This window comes from Ornithodoros turicata, chromosome 3 (genome assembly GCF_037126465.1).
Source record: "Ornithodoros turicata isolate Travis chromosome 3, ASM3712646v1, whole genome shotgun sequence".
Classification (NCBI taxonomy): domain Eukaryota; kingdom Metazoa; phylum Arthropoda; class Arachnida; order Ixodida; family Argasidae; genus Ornithodoros; species Ornithodoros turicata.
Window position 1 is genome coordinate 16,836,193 of NC_088203.1, and position 19,979 is coordinate 16,856,171.

The following is a 19,979-nucleotide window of genomic DNA, read 5'->3' on the forward strand; positions in this document are numbered from 1 at the left end:
TGAGATATACATTTTTTTTATTGAACCATGGGGAGGAAAATGTAAAGCTGGCAAGGTGCCATTTAACTATGTTTCATAGAGTCTAAGACCAACATCACTCGATGCACTGTATGGTTTGGAGCCTTACGAGCAGGGTGTTAAAATGTTTCTCTTTATGAGTAATTTACAATGTACAGGTAAACAACTGCCACAAAATGTTGGCAGTCATACTTGACCAGTGCAGTTCAGTCCAGGAGCAGCATCCATGGGTGACCTGCAAGGCAACAAAGAGCTCGGACTACCATCTAACATGTGTAAGTGGACAGCAAACAAGACTTGTAGCACAACTGTTTATGTGAGCTTAGAAAATAATGCTCATTCTTGCGAGTGCCTCGAGCATGAGTTTGCAGTGAGTTGTCGTGTTCAGGTGTGGCCCTACTTTCATTGTGAAGGGGGGCGTAAACTTGCGCAAGATGTGGTAGCCCAAAGTAAATGCGAGACAGTGACACCACCACACGAAAGGAACGAAGGAACACGGGCAAAGTGGCGACAGCAATAGCTACAGTCAGGAGGCAGCAGTTCGGAACATCACATGGAAACGTAAGATTGGCAGGATCAGCAAGCGGTAGGAACGGCACGGGTGGAATTCAGAAGCCAGTGCAATGGAAGTGCTGTTAAATTTCAGGGTGCTACCATGTTGACCATATCAAATTTGACAAACAGAGAGGAAGCCTTGTGGGTGTGGGGTAGTGCAATGTCGTCTGCGCAATGCCACGAAGAAGAAAACGATCAGGATTCCCAGGAGAATTGCAAGTGAGAAGTACAATTTTAAGTATCTCTGCATCTCGTCTTTCTCCCTTCACTACATCCTAAGAGCATGTGCTTAATCCGATAAAAAAGTCATAGAGTGAAAATTGTAGGAATGAGCTGCAAGAGATTGAAATTTAAAAAAATCGTAAAACAGAATTTTAAATATAGAAAAACACACATACCAGGTACGCTGCGCTGTTCACCTGTCCCTGTACCTGCGACTTGACCTCTTACCCGACCCATCACTTTCAGAACTGTAAGAATGTCGCCTGTGATGCTTTCGATCAGAAGGGCTTCCACTGCGACTCCGACGTCGACTCTTGTGCTTTGGGCTGCGGCTATATCGCCTGCTACGCTCTCGGCTTCTGCTACGGCTGCGACTGCGGCTCCTGCTTCGCGAACTGCTGCTGTGCTTTCTGCTGCGCTTGCGTTCCCTGGAACGGGAGCGACGACTGCTACGTTTCGGACTGCGGCTGTGGCTACGACTCCGTGATCGTGAACGACGCGAACACTTTTTCCTCTCTCGCGATCTGCTTCGGTGCCTTGGAGAAGATCTTGAGCTCTTGCTCGATTTGTGGTGCCTCGAAGGAGATCTGGAGCGTTCCTTCTTCCTGCCTTTGTCCCGGGACTTCTCGCTGGAAGACTTTCGTTCCACCTTGGTGTGCCTGCTATCGGAGCCCTGCTTTGCGGGCTGGGGACTTCTGCTCCTGTCAGACTCTGTGCTACCCCGATCCAAATCGTCTCCCCTGCGCTCCGATTCGTCATCATCTACCTTTTGGCAGCTATGCTTGTTATCTGGGCTTGGAGTATCATTGTGGGATCTTCCTTGGATTTCTGACAGTTCACGTTCGTATTCTTTGTCTGACGGCGACGGGCTCTCAGCATCTGTAAAGCGAAAGCATCCGAAACGTTATCCTGCATCCTCTATCACCTGCCTAATCTTGCTATTCTAAGTTCTATTCAATTCAAAGATGTCTGAAAACGGATCATCCGGATTCATCACTGCATCACGTTCCTGGCTGCAATAATGTATGATGCAGACCACACATGTGGCACTCACACATTTCACAGTGGAAGCTTAAACTAGGGAATACTGAGCAGTGCCAAAGGTATTTGTGTACCCTTATCATACTCACATGATTCAGTAAAGGGGCTAAATAAAGGAAATGCGCATTAGCAGTGAGACAAATTGACCTTCTTCAAGCGAGCTAGATGTTCCATGATGAGAAATGATTCTGTTGCTCTACTCATACAGCAGCTGTTCTCTCCCACAACTGTGCTTAGTGTTATCCACTGTTTAGCCCCCTACTCTTAACCGACCAGCATCACAAGATGCAGTTGATGTGTTTCTTCAGGTCGCTTTCACATTTCAATATTGACGACTGATGCCAAATCCTACATTCAAGTACCGAGGCGAAGGATAACAAACCCTGCAGTTTGAGCGGAAAAAAAAAAAAATGAAACACACACCGCTTACCTTGAACGGGACTATGCACGACTTCATCTCCAGTTACCTTCTGCGCGGAGAGGGCTTCTGCCTGCTGCCTCCGCTCCGCCGCATCCAACACGGTGGCCATCTTCCGTTCCCACTCGGCAAACGCAAATTTTTTCTCGCGGATCGACCTTTCCAGCTCCAGGTCGGAATCATCCTCTTCCTCCGCCGAACCGGACCCACTGTCGGACCCACTGTCCGAACCATATCCTGTCAGGCCACCTAGATGAAGGGTTTTGATAACCTGAAGTTGCTGTTGCTGAAGTCACTGAAGTTGCTGTTGCTTTATGAGCACCGGAGACGAATTTGGAATCGGACAATGTGAACCGAACAACGGTAGATTACGTGCAACGCACTGGCAACAAATGCAGTACAGTCGCCAACCGATTTTTCGGACATGCTCGATTATTCGGACTCGTTCGCGGAATGGCCGCGGGTCCCATAGAGATGATGTATAAGAACGTCCAAAATTTCGGACGCTGTGCAGCTCCGTCGCTCGATATTTCGGACTCTGTTTGCCCAACCCGCGAATTTCTCTCATGGGGTGACGGAAAACACTGGTATGATCTGAACTTCGTATCAAAAGAAATCAACCAACTAAAATATTGAGGCAAAAAAATAGGCGGTGATGATTGTTGATTTCCCATTCCTCTGAGTAGAAGAGGTGTGTCGTAGCGCTTTTGCGTCTTCGTTTTTGGCCAACGGCCCAACACGTGCTGTCCGCCCCCGAGTCGCGCGACAGCGCTGTAAAGCGAGCTTCACCTAAAGCACACATGCGTTAGGTGAAGCCGACTTGCGGACTTGATGACGGCGGCGCCTCTGTCAGTGTACTTACAGTGACGAAATGTCGCTTCGGGAAATAGAAGGTGATGTTATCAGGCAGAGCTGGAAGCGCGTTAGGAAAGCATCGACAAATTTTTCCAGCCTACTAGGGCTTAGTAAAGTTTATTTTGAAGCGGAATTCGTTTTTTCGGACTGCTCGATTATTCGGACTCTTGCATGATCCCCGCCAAGTTCGAAAAATCGGACAGCGACTGTCTTCTGTGTCTAAAGTGATGTAGGTATCTACAAGAGAACACACAAATTGGTTGCTTTCTTTCGCAGTACAGTTGGCTTCCTTTGGGAAATTAGGTTGATTAATCCAAAGCACGAAGTTCACACGACTGCTACTGCTCTCACTTGAAACAGAATGCATTCTGCAGATGACACGTTTGATCTATTTGACACCAATGTGCTCCAGCCTGTGTGTGCAATTTGAAAAGGGCCGCCGTCAAATCCTCCGAGACAGAAAAAATGAATGCAGCCTACTGCTTTCTGGGCTTATGTGGCTGGCTTGTGTTTGGCTATATTACACCCATAAATACTAGACCAGATACTGCACAAATGGCTATTTCATTGCTAAACAGATTAGAATTCAGTTCTTTCATCTGTCTCTGTTGTGCAGTAAGATGTATGTGTGCATAAGCAATACGTTCCTAATGTTCGCAATGTTCCTCGAAGGTTATGCTTGGCAGAGTGCAGGTCTCCCCGAATCTCATAAGTTGAAAACCAATGGTACAAAAATATTTGCATGTGTATGCATTTGTCTTGATCCAACTACCTAATGCAGACAGCTTGTGTGTTCAAATTAGCAAATGCTCTTATTCATGGGGCTGTGTAGGTGCCTGTCAGTACCTCTCAACTCTATCGAATTAAGTGAAAGTCAAAGTAATGACAATTGAAATAACGAAAGTTCAGACGTAGCAAGATTCAGGGTCACTGAACTGAAGGCCGTCAAGACTAGCTCAGGCACACGGTCCTGGCCACCACACGTCGCAACACATTTCCGCTAAAATTAATTTTTCCTGATACTACCAAAAACCACATATGCGCATAAAAGAAGTATGCAGCAAACTCAACCTTATGCCAGCTTTAAATGCAATATACCAGGTTGACATAATTTGCATCATACTGAACACACCCAGTCCCAGGGCCCATCAGAACAACACGATAGCATCATTCAACACCATACGCTACTCAGCCTATCAGAGCGTCATTCATTAATGCTCTAACAAACACGAGGGTTTGCAAATCGGCTATACACGTGAAAAAGATGACTAGCACTCACCCAATCCAGAGGCAATATTTGCCAACGCAGACGACGATCTCAGCTGTCGAGCTGGAGCTTTGATTGCAATGCAGAGGAGATGCTTTAGACACTGACAGCAAATACAAGGCAAGGCACAGCACATTTACATTTGCTCCAAACACAGTAAGTGTGCGTGGCATCACGAGGAGCAGCTACTACATTGAAAGAGGTCATAAGTTCTCTAGCAATAAAATGTTCCTTCGACATGCCTAGAGAATTCATATAGAAGCACTAAACCAAGCAAATCTGTGCAAGTATGTACAATGCATGCTCTTCAACGTGACCGAGCTAAACTGTTAAACTCTTTGTCTATGGTGCTAATAACCCCATTTTCTCTGTTGGATAATTGGGACAGACAGATTCACAGGATTTTGCACGGTATCTTCATAGCAAAACACTGCAGTCCTGTTGTGACCTTGTGACCTGCTATGACAGATCACATATGCATTTGCCTTCATGAAGTGCACTACATGATTCAAGGTACATACGAAAAAATATGAGCCACACTGATACCTTTTTGAAGCATCTTTTGGTACATCTCCTTGGCAACTGATGATACCTCTTCATTGGTCACATCCAAAAGTATTTCGGTGAGCATTCTTCTTACTTTCATCACCTGCAATGCAAAAGTTCGCCACTGCGTTACTAGGCTTCGCGTACACCTTCATTTTTTCCCACTGGAATCGATGTGCAATGAAAAAATCAACACAGGCCCCATCAATATTGGCCATGTGTGTGGAAAAACTTCAGTTGCAGCAATTCCGAGCCGTCTTACAGGAGGGGGCAACGTGTCTTCCCTTAAAGTGCCACTGAACGGCAGGTGTCAGGATGGCTAACGATGGCAATGATGTGAGAATTTTCACCGCAGAACTTAAAAGACAGTAAAGCCTCGATAACGCGAGGCACGTAAATTGAACTCGTATAATCTAGACTACTCAGGCGTACACGACAGACGCCTTACTAGTCTATCGTAAGGAGCACTCGTCCGTACACCCACCGCATAATTTGGTCAGTACAACATCGCTGGGAACCTCCGCAAACAGCGTGCGGAGGACTTATCAGATGGACAAAGAAGGCAAAGTGTGGCACCAGCCTACGACCACATGAAAAGACGCGCTTGCATCGCAATGGTTTATGAGCGCTGGGACGTAGTCTCTCTCCTTTCAAGCATCCATCAAGCAACCACGTGTCTCTAACCGTTCTATTTCTGTGCTGCGTGCCAAGCTGCCATGGCAACTCTGTAATCGACTCCAAAAATATCGCAAACTGTTTTCACCTTTGCAGTTTTACGCAATTGAGAACTCTGTCTGCATTGGGGGATAGGACTGTCAAAGAGGGAGACAGTCGTTTCGGTGGTCTATTGCCTTCTTCGGTGCAACTTTCGGACTATGTCACAATTGATGATGGTGTTGCTGTTAGTTTGACCGAAGATGAAATTGTGAACGATGTCCTTGCGACTGCTCAGCAGACTATCGTCAGATGACGAAGGTGAGGAACCACCTCCGCTGCGGAAGCACTCGCTTGTTTTTGGGCGATTTCTGCTGTAATGCTTCCGGTGGTGCAATGTGGCGGAGCACCTAACTGCGCTCTGAAAACTTCTCCTAACAGCACAAACGAGTTTGCAAAAATTTTTTTCTTAAATAAAAGTGTCTTCATAATGGTAAGTACACCTTTTGTTATGTAATCCATTCAATAATATGACATTCAGATAATTCCAACATTTCTGTGGGTCCCGTGAGATCCAAATTAGCAGGGTTTTAATGTGTAATTTTTTCGTTTCAGTTTTGTAAGTTGGAATTTTCCTGTAGATCTCTGAAGTGCAAATTTGAAAGAGAAATTTGAAAACAAATTATCTATGATGTGCGTACAGCTAAAAAGCAAAAGGCATATTTATAAATTCTGGGTCTAAAATTTCACGTTTGTGTCAATGCTCATGTTTCATGCGTATCATGTCCTGGGTACAGGTTGACATCGGTACAGATGTCGGCAGTAAGCAGAGCGTTTGCTGTGGCTGACACGGTTAATGTTAGTCAAATGATGGGTAGGCAGCGTATACATGCATTTTGTTTTCCCACAGCACGGAAATTTCCTGTGGGTGCACTCTTACTGGGGTACTGACACTCTCCTCCAGTATGGCATTAAAATTCGAGCACACGTGGGTGAATAAAATGGGGTGTGCACCTCCAGTATTTATTCGCGCTATGCTGTACTTACCAGTTCCTGTTGCCGCTCCTCTGGTGTTTTAAATTTCATTTCCAGCGGAGGCGAAGGCGACGGAGTGGGACGTGACGGCACAGCAGCACCATTGCGCTGCTCACTCACTTTTGATCCTGCCTTCCTATCTACATTGGTGGGAGCTTCTTTTTCGTCTTCACTGTCACTGTCCTGGCAACATATTCAATGATAGCATTTTCAGCGCTTGTGTGTGATCAGATAAAGGTTGCCAATGTATTGTCTCGGTCCCCCTCGCTACAGAGGCGAGAATATTCGCGTTATGCTCATATTTTCACCTCCTCAACATCTTTTTACGACCGAATTTCACCACAGCTGCTTCCTGCACATCACCGAGACATGACCACATTCCTAAAGTTGAACGTTTTCTATGCAACACTGACCAATTTTCTCGTTCATTTTTTTTCGTACACATCCAACGAGTGGAACTGTCTTCCTCAGAACATTGTCATAATTAACGATTTCATTGTATTCATGCGAGAACTAGCCAATTTCCTGTGTATTTAATATTTCCGTGTTATTTATATTCTACTTGTGTTAACTTTTATCTTCGTTTACCCCCTCATGTAATGCCCCAATGGGGCACCTTGAGGTACTACCATAAATAAATAAATAAATATTTTTCTATACGGTCGAGCCTCGATATGGCCCAATTAATTAGAGACGGGACGAATCCTGAATTTTCCGAATGCGAATCCAAGGAAGGTTTTGCGAATCCACGAATCCAACATATCTCGAATCTTTCAAATCCTTTCTTTAAAAAGAGTTCAGAAAGCAAAGAAAAAAAAACTTATACTGAAAAGTGTTTTGAAGCAGAATATGATACATTTGTTTAATGAAAAACAAATTAAATAATAGTTCAGTTTTGGGAGAAAAGATACCCATATAGTTCTTCTTAAACATAATTTAGTTAACATATTGTTCATCGACTACAAGAAATACATAAATTCTTGAGTCTGAATTATTTCCATAAAACTAAGCAACAATCGAAAGCAAAACCATGTTACTTTTAAACTCGTAATGTAACAGTTCCTACCTGAACTCTTTCAGTCCAGAGCAATGTAAACAATGAAACAAGAAAACGCCCGTTGGTCAATGAGGCTTCCGCGGACTGTGGAGGCGCCAATTTGAGAAAGAAACAAACAGACGCGGTTCGTGGATCCGAATGATTCGATTCGCCGTTTTGGGCACTATGGGATTCAGATTCCCGAATCTCGATCCCTGACTAGGATTCGTGGACTCAGGTGGCACATCCCTAAAATTAGTTATTTCCTTCATTGTACTGAAGCCGAATAAACCTTGAAAGGAACAAACACAATCGTCAAGAGACAGGTGACATAAATGTGTATACCGTATTTTCTCGAACCTAAGACGACCCTTTTTTTTCCAAAATCCCATTTTCCGAAGTGGGGGGTCGTCTTACATTCTAATGTCCACGCCACCACTGGCTAAGGGGGGAGGTGGGAGCAGGAGACGGGATCGGGCCAATAGCACGTGCTGTGGTTGTCGGTGCGAAACAAACGAAGCAATGCAAATGGGGACGGACTCTCATGGTGTCGTCACTGCTGAGTTTGAACCGCGACCTGCTACAGTAGAACCTCTTTATAGTAACTGCTCTTGTAGTAAAACTCTCCTTATAGTAAACGAGAACTGCTGTCCCGATAGAATCCCATACATTCAATGGCACACCTGATATAATAAAACTCCTGATCTAGTAAAATTTCATCATGGTCCCAGAGAGTTTACTACAAAGGGCTTCTACTGTAGATTATAACGACCATGTCCTAATCGGCAACCTCTCTGAGGAGCCCGTCCGCGCGATCCGCTAGAGGCGCTACTTATCGCCCCGCGAGATTTACGTCGTGATTGGACAACGAAAATTTGAATTTTGAACGCGCAGAAGCGGACGTACGACAACTGTAGCAGGCTACAGCAACAGCCCCTATGAAAATGCGCAGAATGATGATGATAATCAACTTCAGAATGAAACATCTTCTGTGGGACATCCGCCGCTTGTACAAAAATACTAAGGTAAGGTGAAGTACAAAGTATTGTAGAAGCTGATGAAGCAATAACCGGGCCGATGAGTAGAGCCACCTCTACCTTCCAAATGCGGCGCTGGGAAGGAATGCTTATGACATGGTAGTAGAAGGTCGTGTTTTTAACGCAAAATTATTGCTTTCGCCGTGGAATGCAGCAACAATTTAGTGGTGGTTTGCAGCAGCCTATTTACTCGCATATTTTGCACCATCGCATAATTTGCGCACCCCTAGTTGAGAAGAAAAAATTATAAGAAAACAAAAAATCTAATTTGCGCACCAGTGGATACCTGGCACACACGCGTCTCTGCTGCAGTGGCGATTGTTTTTCGCAACGCCGTCAGTGTTACCGAAGTTACTGCTGCGCTTTTGTTTGATTTACGCACACTTTCGGGTGATGGTCCGCCGACACGATGGACGATACTGTCACTCGAACTACAAAACGCTGGAAGAAACGCTGGGCACACACGCTACGACAAACCTTAAAGTAGCGCAGAAGTCATTTTTAACAACCAGTTTTCTTCCTATAAAACTGTTAAGTAGGCCAGTAAGACGCACCATGAAGTAATTTACACCGCACAGTCATAATTATCGCAGAAATTGAATTTAAAATACGCCGCTAAAAGCGACCGTGCGTAACGGTGGTGAAGAGCAGTACCAGCCTGGGCTCTGCCTGGAGCCTCGCGCTGACGCTATAAGGAGAACACTCGCTGATTGGCCTAGAGAAATGTTGTCTACTACTCGGCTGTTCGGGGTTCTGATAAAGCCTTTCTCCTTGCTCGGTAATGCTTCGGCCGCTCCTTCTATCCCCAATTCTCCGGGAGGACTGGCAAAACAGGTTTACGGCGGCAAAGGGACAAGGCGCTGACCCCCACTGACCGGCGAACCAGAACGAGTTCTCCTTATACCGTCATCTGTGACGTGGCATCATACCTCCTCATCCTCATTATAGCTGGAGTGGCGAGTTAAGGGTGAATGCGCGGAGCTATGTTTATGCGAGCTTTTTTCTGGGAAACAAATTGCGCACATCAAAACCTTTCGCGCTATTCGGTATAATGACCCGCACACTTTCATCAGATGTCTTAATCTGAAATTTTTTTGGATGGCCCTCTGTACTCCTTTAAAGCACAACACGATAACGTTGGCGAATACAGCGTACTTTCAGTTGTCAAGTGCGACTAGCGGTATATGATTATTTCACCAGTGGCAGTGGGGCGGCATTGTGCCTCCCAACACGTCGACGGTTGCGCGGTATTTGGGCGCGGCTTCTTTCGCGCTTGCACAACGCGGTGATAACGTCAATATCGGCTCTACCGAGACCTATATGACAGGCATACTAAAAAATTTAGAAATTTTGTGTCGTTTGAATATTGTAACAAACGTTCCCGCGCAATTTGTGCAAATTATGCGAGTAAATACAGTATCAGAAGGAAATGCTTCAACATGGCTGAAGCAACAGGGAGCAATCAATAATTGTGCCAGCGCACTGGATTTTGGATGCTTGGTACAATGTACCTAATGATGATGTTGTACTTGCTCGTAAAACATACGGTTTGTCTAACGCTTTGAACGGAACGGAGCACAATGAGTTGCGGGCAGACAGTGACAAAGAAAACAGCGGCGAAGAGAGTGATGATGACTAAATGGTATTGTGCAACATTTCGAACTGTTATACTTAGAGCCTGAAGTTTTAGGGTTTAACTCGATCCTACCCTGAATTTGCACCTCGAATTGAAGGTTGCCACTTTAGGGTGAAACCCGATTTTTACCTGGCCAATTGCCCTCACTGAAACATCTGTAGGAACGAACACTAGTTTGTTTGGCAGTAAACACAATTACATCATCGTTTGTACCAAACCAGAGCAATTCGTTTGAGTAATACAGCCTGATTTCACCCCAAATTTAGCATACTCCAAGTTCTTCCACCCGAATTTGCGTGAATTTAGAGCACATCTTTATTCCCTGATTTTTACCCCCCGAATTTTGAAAAAAAAATTTCCCAAAAACTTCAGGCTCTAGTTAAGCGCCAACCGCATGAGACGTTTTGCGAGCGGCAGGGCGTCGCGCTTTTCTCAGCGACAAACGACGCTGGCAAAAAAATGCTCTGAGCTCACCGAATGCAGAGTTTCTACAACGGCTGGTGGACGGCGGCTAATGCAAACGTTTCCGTAATCTCTCAGAGAAAGCAACTCTACATAACTTGATAAACACTTTATTACAAAGGAAGAACCTCAAACAGATGCTTTTGAGTGATAACACGCCGTAACGAACAAGATACTGCAACAGTGCACGCTCACAAAGTCATATTTGTTGTGAATACCGGTCTCGCCATTCACAAGGTACCTGCCTCAAGTATTTAGACGGAGAGAACTCGGCCTTCAGGTTCACGTCTTCATCAATCTGTTGCACACCTCACCTTGTGCTTTCTATGTTGGACACCAACGCAAAACAAACAAACTTCTGTTCTTCTGCCGAACAGCAATCTGAGTGATTCCGCGTGCCGCCATCTATGGGGACTTCCAAAAATGTGCGCGACTGGATGAACTTATCACAAGGTTAATCCCCGATTGGCCACTGGCGCGCGTCGTCCCCGCCTCTTCCGTCGCCCAACCCTGAATTATCTATTCGCCTCGGACTTCGAGGGGACCGTCGCGCGCCTATGGATCCACGACGCCTTGGCTTGACGCTCGATGAACACTGGAGAAACGCCTCATGCGGTTGGTGCTTTATACTGCCTCTCAATACCTCTCAATCTCTGTTTACTCTTTTTTTTCCAAAATCGTGTACCCTGAACTCTGGGGTGCCGCCTTGAAAGAGGTTTGACTGACTTTCCATGTCCTAAATTCCCGAGATATGCACACTGTAGCTAGGGTTGCCACCTTTCGTAGTGAAAAATACCGGCTGAGGGAGAGGAGGTGGAATAGAGGGAAAGAAGGAAAGGCTCGCGGGAAAGGGAAGTGGTTGAGGGGTGGAAGACCACACACAGAAAACAGAGAAATAGAGAGAGAGCTCAAGATAATACCAGGAAACATATGTTCCTGTGTGTAATAATAATAATAATAATAATAATAATAATAATAATGAATAACTAAGGAAAGAACTGGTGACTGCGGAGTTGGGTCTATGCTCCAGATTTATTCAAGCTGTAGTGGAATGTTGAAGGAAAAACCCCGCAAAAGCCCATATGAAAGGTCTTGAGTCACAAATACCGGCAAAAGGCTGCCAGTATCACCTTCCTACCAGCAACCAGCAGAGCGAGCAAATAACCGGCCGTGCCGGTATAATACTGGCCTGGTGGCAACCGTAACTGTAGCCCACCATGAAAAATGCTGCAGTAAAACTTACAAACTTAGATTTTGCCGGATTGTCGTTGTCCCTGTCACCTCTTCTGCTGAGTTTGGCCATCCGTTCCGCCTCTGCCCTCTCCCTCTCCTCCTTTTTCTGGCGTTCCCTTTCCATTTTTTCTAAACCTTCCCGGATCCATGCCGGAAGGGTTTTGCGTTTTGCGGCATCTGCGAAGAAATTTGCTTCGTTATGATACCGACATGCATGCGGGACAACGATGTATTTTCATTACCTAGCTGCGGCACTTCTTCCTCCAGCATTGGATGTCGGCTGTCATCTTTGGAATCCCTTCTATCTTTTCTTAAAAAGAATGGTGGTGGGCCAGAGTTGACACCCCAGTATGAATTGTAAGGGATGCTGTTTGGATATGGCTGCAAATGCAATAAAGTCACAATGCTAAGCGGTGATGCTTAACACCACAAAATGGAGATAACATTTCACTAAGAAAAGACGAAAGAAAATACCTACACCCAAATGAAAAATACTCTAAAACCCTTATTGTTAGAGCCTGAAGCTTTAGTGTTTAACCTGATTCTTTCCCCAATTTGAATTCAAGGTTGCCTCTTTAGGGTGAAACCCGATTTCTACCGTGCAAATTGCCCTCACTGAGACAGCTCTAGGAATGCACACTAACTTGTTTTGCAGCAAATGCAGTTACATCACCATTTGTACCAAACCAGTACAGTTAGTTTGAGTAACTGAGCCCGATTTCTTCCCGAGTTTCGCATACTGGAAGTTTTTTTTCACACGAATTTGCACCAGTTTAGAGCGCATGTTTATTTTCCCAATTTTTACCCCGCGAGTTTAGAAAAAAAAAATTTCCCAAAAACTTCATGCTCTACTTACTGCCCGTGCAACCCCCGATTATCGTGAATCGAAAAATTTGCAGAATTTTGGGGTATATGTGAAAATTTCAAGCAAGAACTGATACCCCGAAAAACAGTGATGTGGTCACAAACACTTTGTTTCCAGTACGCATTTGGACAGCCTTACGCCAAAGCATGTGCAATATCGATTGAATTGAACATGACAAGGGCAATCTCGGACATATCGCGGAGGAAGTAATCAAGCCACAAACTTCCGTATCCAGATTTTATAGAATCTACAACGCCATGAATAGTGTGCCTTGTGCCCGATTCACAAAAAACAGGAGTCCTAGAATTACAGGATTTAACAGTAAATTAAGTACTGTACATTTGGTTAAGCACACGTATCTCACCAGTGCTGCAAGTCTTGGCAGTAGCTAGATTACATTATTTACTTTCACAGTGACTGAACTAATATACTGAAAACCAGTGATGGCCACTAACTACTTCTACAGTAGTTTAACTATAACTACTAACTACTTTGCAATGGAGTAGTTTAACTAGTAGTTCAACTACTTTTCAGTGGAAGTAGTTAAAACTACTTCTTTAACTACATCCATAACTATACTTAACGTTGTCCATCAACACCAATCCCATTCTATAGTGTTCTTGGACACCTTAATATGAATCACAAGCAGTGATAAAAGTGAAGATTTAGTACACATGCTCCGCACAATTGCTCTGCATCTCCGTTCTCATCAAACATGTAGCTCAAGGTAAAAGTCGGAAGCACAATCGTGCCGTAAAGCTTGCGACAAAATCGGAAGTAGTTGGCACCTGCAGTAACCTAACTACTGTAGTTAACTACTCAAAACAGTAGTTTAACTAGTAGTTGCCACTACATTTCTGCAAGTAGTTGATAACTACTTTTTAACTACAATCAGGTAGTTTAACTAGTAGTTTAACTACATGTAGTTAACTACTGGTCATCACTGCTGAAAACGGTGTTGATTTCACGTGGAACATTTTAGTGTTTTGGTGGTGGCCTTAGATGAGAAACGAGAGGCGGAGAACTTCGAAAATGTAGTCGCGGTCCCTATATTGCCTACAGTGATGCTCAGCGCTACACGATTGGGAAGCATGCAGCTGAAAACAGGAGCAAGCATGTAGTTGTGAATTGTTCACGAGACTTTGGACGCCCGATTAATTAAAGTACGGTACGGGGAACGAAATAGTTTTGCACATCCTGGTGTTGTTGCATCACTGTGCGGTTCATAAGTGCCACAAAAAGTGGTGTACCCCCCTTTTAATCAAATCGAGGGAGGTAAGTATTTAAAGAGGTTGAAACGTTTAAATAATTTATTTTACTACAGAATACGCTTTCGGACAGGGTCCGTCCTTCCTCAGGTGCGATACATTGAACACTTGGTAGAGATATTATACTAATCTGCACAAGAGAAAGGGAACAAAGAAGGTGGCGAGAAGGAAATACAAATTTTTATTAGAGAGGACTGAGGCCGCAAAAAAAAAAAAGAAAAAAAGACAAGGCGATGTACAGTAGGAGTGTTACCAGAGACAAAAACCGTTGAGAGATCTCAGGTGAACAAACACAATAAGTAGGGGTGTGCGAATCCGAACATTTTAAGTCGAATCGAATCGAATGGGGGAAAAAAAATTCCGACTACCGAATCGAATATCGAATATTCGTGCAAAATTTACAATATGTGACTTTCGCACTAAAAGTTTCCATTTCGTAGCCCATGCCTTCAGTGTAATTTTTCTAGCATTAACTGTCACAAGAGAGACATGCAATTCTTCTGTTCAAAGCCCCTGCTCTTTAATGTTACATGAGAGTGCTTCGTGCTTTTCGGGTGAGCCTACACTTACTGGAGTGGTTACCTTCATTTCAAAATTTTATGCCAGGCAGTAGCATATTATACGGATGAGGCTGTCATTGTTTCAGACAACCACAGGCCATTTGTGAAACAAACGAATTGGCATCCTGCCTCAGCTTTGCCATGCAGCAGGCTTCACCTCGTGCACGGAAGCATCAGGTGAAGCCCACTTTCGGGTTGTGCCGTTCATATTCGCGGAATAGTCGAATATTCGAAAAATCGAATACTGGATATTCGATTCGTGAATCGAATAGTTCCGAGCGTTTGATATTCGATTCGAATTCGAGAATTCGAATATTCGCACACCCCTCGATAAGGAAGACCACTGGAAGAAATATTAAACTCCTGGGGTTTGAGAAAAGACAAACAATGTCAGCACTCGTGTTTAGCATGCATCGCAACGAAGCTGAAAAAAGGCTGTCGGTTATTGGGAGTTTTGCAAAAGCGGTACATTCTAAAAATGGGTAAAGAAATATACAAAACGTAGTAAGCAAAGAAAATTAAAACCGGAGAACGTTGTCATCCGGGATGATGGTTGGCTAGGAACGTGCTATGCCGCGAAGCTCTGTTTTTACAGTGTACTGCACTTATAATCTGGACAGTGCTAAAAACATTCATCGAGTGGAGCATACATGGATGCAGCGAGGCACAAAGCTCGACCCATAGCTGTTCACGTGAGCCTAATCGGAGACAGAAAAGGGACGGAAAGCGACAGTACCTGGGGCATGGGTTCGTACGGTTCCGGCCCTCCGTGCTCGTAGTCGTAGCTGTGACACGCTAGCGGCTGTGACGAGGATGCATGGCCGTAGTCAAAAGTTTCTTTGGAAGACACACCCTCAGCAGCCATGGGTGGCAGGGGGAGGAGCGGGACAGAAGGGGGGGCAGCTGCAGGGGGCGGAGGAGCGACGTCCAGTCCCGGGATTGCACCGGGTGCAGTCCAGCTTTTGTTTGCATTGTCGTTGCCACTCCAGCTTGTGTTCCAGTAATTGTTAGTTGCTAAAAGGTCAAATGTGCCCTCATGCGGTAAATGTGCCTGTGATGGCATAATCACAGAAATATGAAACTGTCTCGTAGACATAAGAAACTTGAGAAAATTAAGTAAGCAAAGTCCCTTCATACTGAATGGCTTGCTTTTCACTCTGATCTGTAGTGAGTTTTTTCTTTTTCAGTAATACACCTGTACTAGTTTCTTGTGTTCTTGGAAATCGCAGAAATGTGAGGGGCTGTTTGTTTGTAAACAAACAGCGTCAAAGTTGCCAGCACAGAACTTCCAAGGAAGTTCGTGACTGACGGTTTAAAGGAATACAGAGGGCCATCCAAAAAAATTTCAGATTAAGACGTCTGATGAAAGTGTGTGTGTCACTTTACTGAATAGTGCAAAAGGTTTTGACGTGCACAATTTGTTTCCCAGAAAAAAAAACTCACATAAACGTGGCTCCGCGCGTTCACACTTAACTCGCCACTCCGGGTATAACGAGGAGGAGAAGGTACGATGCCATGTCACCGATGACGTTACAGGGCAACTCGTTCTGGTTCGCTGGTCAGTGGGGGTCAGCGCCCTGTCCCTTTGCCGCCGTAAACCAGTTTTGCCAGTTCACCCGGAGAATTGGGGATAGAAGGAGCGGCCGAATCATGACTGGGCCAGGAACAATGCTTTTTCGGAACCCTGAACAGCCGAGTAGCAGACAACATTCCTTGGGACCAATACGCTCTGGAAGTAACCAAGCGTTCTGCGCATATCTCCTCTCCCGGTTACTCCACTCGGAAAGCCCCATTGGCTACAGCGGCGCCCTCCCTCTTCCCTCTCACTGCCTCCTCTCATGCATAGAGACGCATTTGTACAGCGTATCAGCAAGCGTGGCCCCTGAAGCGTCAGCGCGAGGTCTCAGTCAGATCACAGGTTGGTACTTCTCTCCAGTGCCATTGCGCACAGTCGCTTTTTGAGGCGTACTTTAATTTTGATTTCTGTGATAATTATGACTCTGTCTTGTGAATTACTTCTCATGGTGCATCTTACTGATCTACTTACTAAAAGCGATAAAACCCCAGTGCAGGGGACACAAAGAGACAACACAGACGAAGCACTGACTGACAAACAACTTTAATGGCACTGGGGTTTTATCGCTTTTAGGATGGACCACCAAACAGCCCGGTTTTTATCGCTTTTTGATCTACTTAACAGTTTCATAGGAAGAAAACAGGGTGTTAAAAATGACTTCTGTGCTACTTTAAGACACACAAGCACATGATTTCTCACACACACCATTGATGCCAGCTGGTGCAGCTGGTTGCACGGTGCTAGGGGGTGCAGCTGGAGTCACCATTGCCGACGAATGATTCGCCTGGTCCCTGTCGGACGGCGTCTGCTGCATCTGAATCCATTGTTTGGCTAGTTGGGCCCAGTCAACTAGAGGACAGATCATCCACACGTAATTTAGTACCTTAAATTATCAGTAAAATGGCGTGTTACAGTGAGAACAAAATAGAATGACTGATCTCTATTACTGCCACCTAGATACACAAAGCCTGTTTAATGCCTTTTCTCACTCGTTTGCCACGTGGGCCCGCAGAGACAAGGTGTCGTCTGCTTCAGCCAATCGCAATAGACGACTTCAAACATGGACTTTCTGTGACTACTACTGGCCGCCCGTGTGGCTGATGGTGGCTCGCCTCAGTAGCAACCAGAGCATCGAACCAAACCGGAACCGAAAACCCGAATTAACCGCAATTTTTTGCTGGAACTGAACTGTAATGACTAGCGCCATCTTGGAGCGGAACCGGAACTGAACCGATCTGAAAGCTTTGGCTACCTATAATTTTGAAACATATTACAACCACGAACCGGTTCCGAATCGGTTTAGAGTCTCTGAACCGGTTAATCGAATCAATATATCTGAACTCCAGAGCTCAAACGGAACCGAACCTTTACTGCCGAACCTGAGACAAACCGAAACACGTTACGGTTCGACGCTCTGATAGCAACGGCCGACGAAAGCACGGTTGCAATTGGTAGGCTCCGTATCATTTAAAGGGGTTGCAACACGTCATCCCAGGTAATCCCCAGATAAATGCTAAACAACAGTGCTTTTTACCGTTGTGAACTTGCATTGAAAGTTTTACAGCGAAGAGGGCGATAGAAACTGAGAAAATGTGCACCGCTGATGCCGAAACTCTCTGACACCACAGATCTCACCGCCACCGGTGAGGCAGCGCATGAGAAGACACATGCTTATGGCTGCCAATGGGAATGGACGCAACACTGAGCTCAGTAACGTGCTCGGGAGTGTGTTCGAGGGCTCCTATGTCGCTGAGTACGACACGTAGAAGAATAATTCTTTTTACCCCCCTGTATTCTGGCGTGCAATGCAATGCGTCCATGATGTAATGAACCACATCTAATGAAAGTGTCTCAACCCCTTTAAGTAACCAAGCTTTTTCCTGGTCTAGGTGGCATTGAATTTACACAAATTTTCACAACTCAGGTGTCATTTTACACCCTTGAAACAGGAGGAAACAACAATTGTGTCGCTCACCTTGTTCATGAGGTACATTTTGATACATGGAGGCCTGAATGGGCCACTGACTCCAGGGTCCGGACCACATGCTTTCTATTTACAGCAATTTTATAACTGAAGGACAGAAAGCAATTTCATACTCTTTTTCAAAACACGCTGCGCGAAAAAGAGAAGCCATTAACAGCACACAGGCACGTCGTGCCTCAACCCATCCGCGAATATGCACTTGGAACACAAACAGGTGGCCATGAAGCAACTTCTACAAGCATTAAAATCAGACGATTACATTTTTCTAGTCTGATCTCAAAATGCAGTGAACAAAGTTCTGTTGCTCCAATGTTTCTGTGTTCAGATCACATCAAGAAACACTAAGCTCAAACCAGACACGAATGAAGAGAACATGTTTCCTATTACTAGAGCTGTGCAGCATCCATATTGTTAAGCTCACAAACACCTTTAGGTTACAAAAAGCATCCTTTAGCATTACTGCTGATGTCTTGAGGGAACATATAATGGGACAATGCAAAATAATTACTACTTGCTACGACAGTAAATTTACAGCATCTCTTCATGCAACAATATGTTCACAACTTGTGGAGGAACTAATGTGCGGTTTTCGTACGACGCTTTAGTTGTGAATTTTCACGGTCTTCTCTCAAAAATGATTCTGGTACTGCAGCGAACTTCGCTAACAGTGAAAGCTTTGGGTTCTTAACAATCCACGATATATCCCAATGCAGTGCTGCTTAATTCTTCAATGTTAACAGGCAAGATACATAGTGCAAATTAAGACAGTTTCGAATTTCGGGTAGCATCTTCCAGAGTGACTCAGTAATGCAGAAGTGTGAGCACACACTGACATTCAGATATAAACTAATGCTCTGCTAGTTGTGATCCCTGCGAGATGCTAATTGTCCCGCGCATAATGCCGCCATTGTAATGAGCTGTAATTGTCGACTGTCAATTCTTCTCCATCCTTTACGGTACTTGTGGCGCTATGGTAGATTGCTGTCAGTTTTCTGCCCCTTTTCATCCTGGTACACTCTGGATCACGATCATTCTATCTGTCCGTGGCCATGATCAACAGCGACGGGACCTTGCATTCACAGCTACCAGCGGTAACAAAGTCAAACAGGAAAGTAGCCCTTCTGATTAGATCTGCGTTCCATCCACAAGTTTCGTAAAGCACAGCCACACGCTAAATTCTACAAAATTTTGTTTATGGCACATCTGATATCTGATGCAAACACACCATGTGACAGAGCCTGCGATGCGGAGACTTCGTCTTTATTGCCACGATCAAACAGGATATTAACGCGGCACAGCGAGTCAACTCTAACGCTCAGGCGCAGGCATAAACGTTAGAGGGGCCTCTCCCACTTCTAGCTATAGATTTACCTTAATTACTGTCAGATGTCCGGCTTGTTTAGAAGCACCACAATGCCATGTTGTTCATTTACTTGAAAGAACAAGCGTCCGGGCTTCGAACATTCGGCACTTCAAAAGAAAGTTCATCTCAGGTTTTTCTCCTCAGCGGTGTACGCAATGGCGAGAATGACCTCTAGACTCTTCTGTGCCGTTTTCTTAATACATAAACTTATCAGAGCACTACCGAAATCCGAAAACTACACCAACATAAAATGGCGCAACATTGTGTGAATGTTTGCAGACGATGATGTTGAAAATAAACCATGTCAGAGTATGGGTTTATGGACAAAAGAAAAAGCTTGGCAAAATA

The 19,979-nt window shown here is 44.8% G+C and overlaps 1 protein-coding gene across 4 annotated transcripts in view; it reads right to left on the bottom strand.

Annotated features, from left to right (window-relative positions):
- Positions 1 to 19,979, bottom strand: part of LOC135388221 (arginine/serine-rich protein PNISR-like) — a 20,753-nt gene continuing 774 nt past the window's right edge. Inside the window, exons 1-12 of one of the 4 annotated variants that reach the window (XM_064617627.1) lie at positions 19,640 to 19,949; positions 18,260 to 18,355; positions 16,990 to 17,133; positions 15,445 to 15,722; positions 12,258 to 12,396; positions 12,026 to 12,192; positions 6,624 to 6,794; positions 4,923 to 5,025; positions 4,389 to 4,445; positions 2,267 to 2,503; positions 972 to 1,674; positions 1 to 253 (exon numbers count right to left, since the gene is read on the bottom strand). In XM_064617627.1, the coding sequence (XP_064473697.1) occupies positions 989 to 1,674; positions 2,267 to 2,503; positions 4,389 to 4,445; positions 4,923 to 5,025; positions 6,624 to 6,794; positions 12,026 to 12,192; positions 12,258 to 12,396; positions 15,445 to 15,722; positions 16,990 to 17,133; positions 18,260 to 18,329 (2,052 nt within the window). In that variant the 5' untranslated portion in view covers positions 18,330 to 18,355; positions 19,640 to 19,949 and the 3' untranslated portion in view covers positions 1 to 253; positions 972 to 988. Of the gene's footprint in view, positions 1,675 to 2,266; positions 2,504 to 4,388; positions 4,446 to 4,922; positions 5,026 to 6,623; positions 6,795 to 12,025; positions 12,193 to 12,257; positions 12,397 to 15,444; positions 15,723 to 16,989; positions 17,134 to 18,259; positions 19,950 to 19,979 lie in introns of those variants that run through there. The other 3 variants (XM_064617629.1, XM_064617626.1, XM_064617628.1) reach the window with 3 other exon arrangements.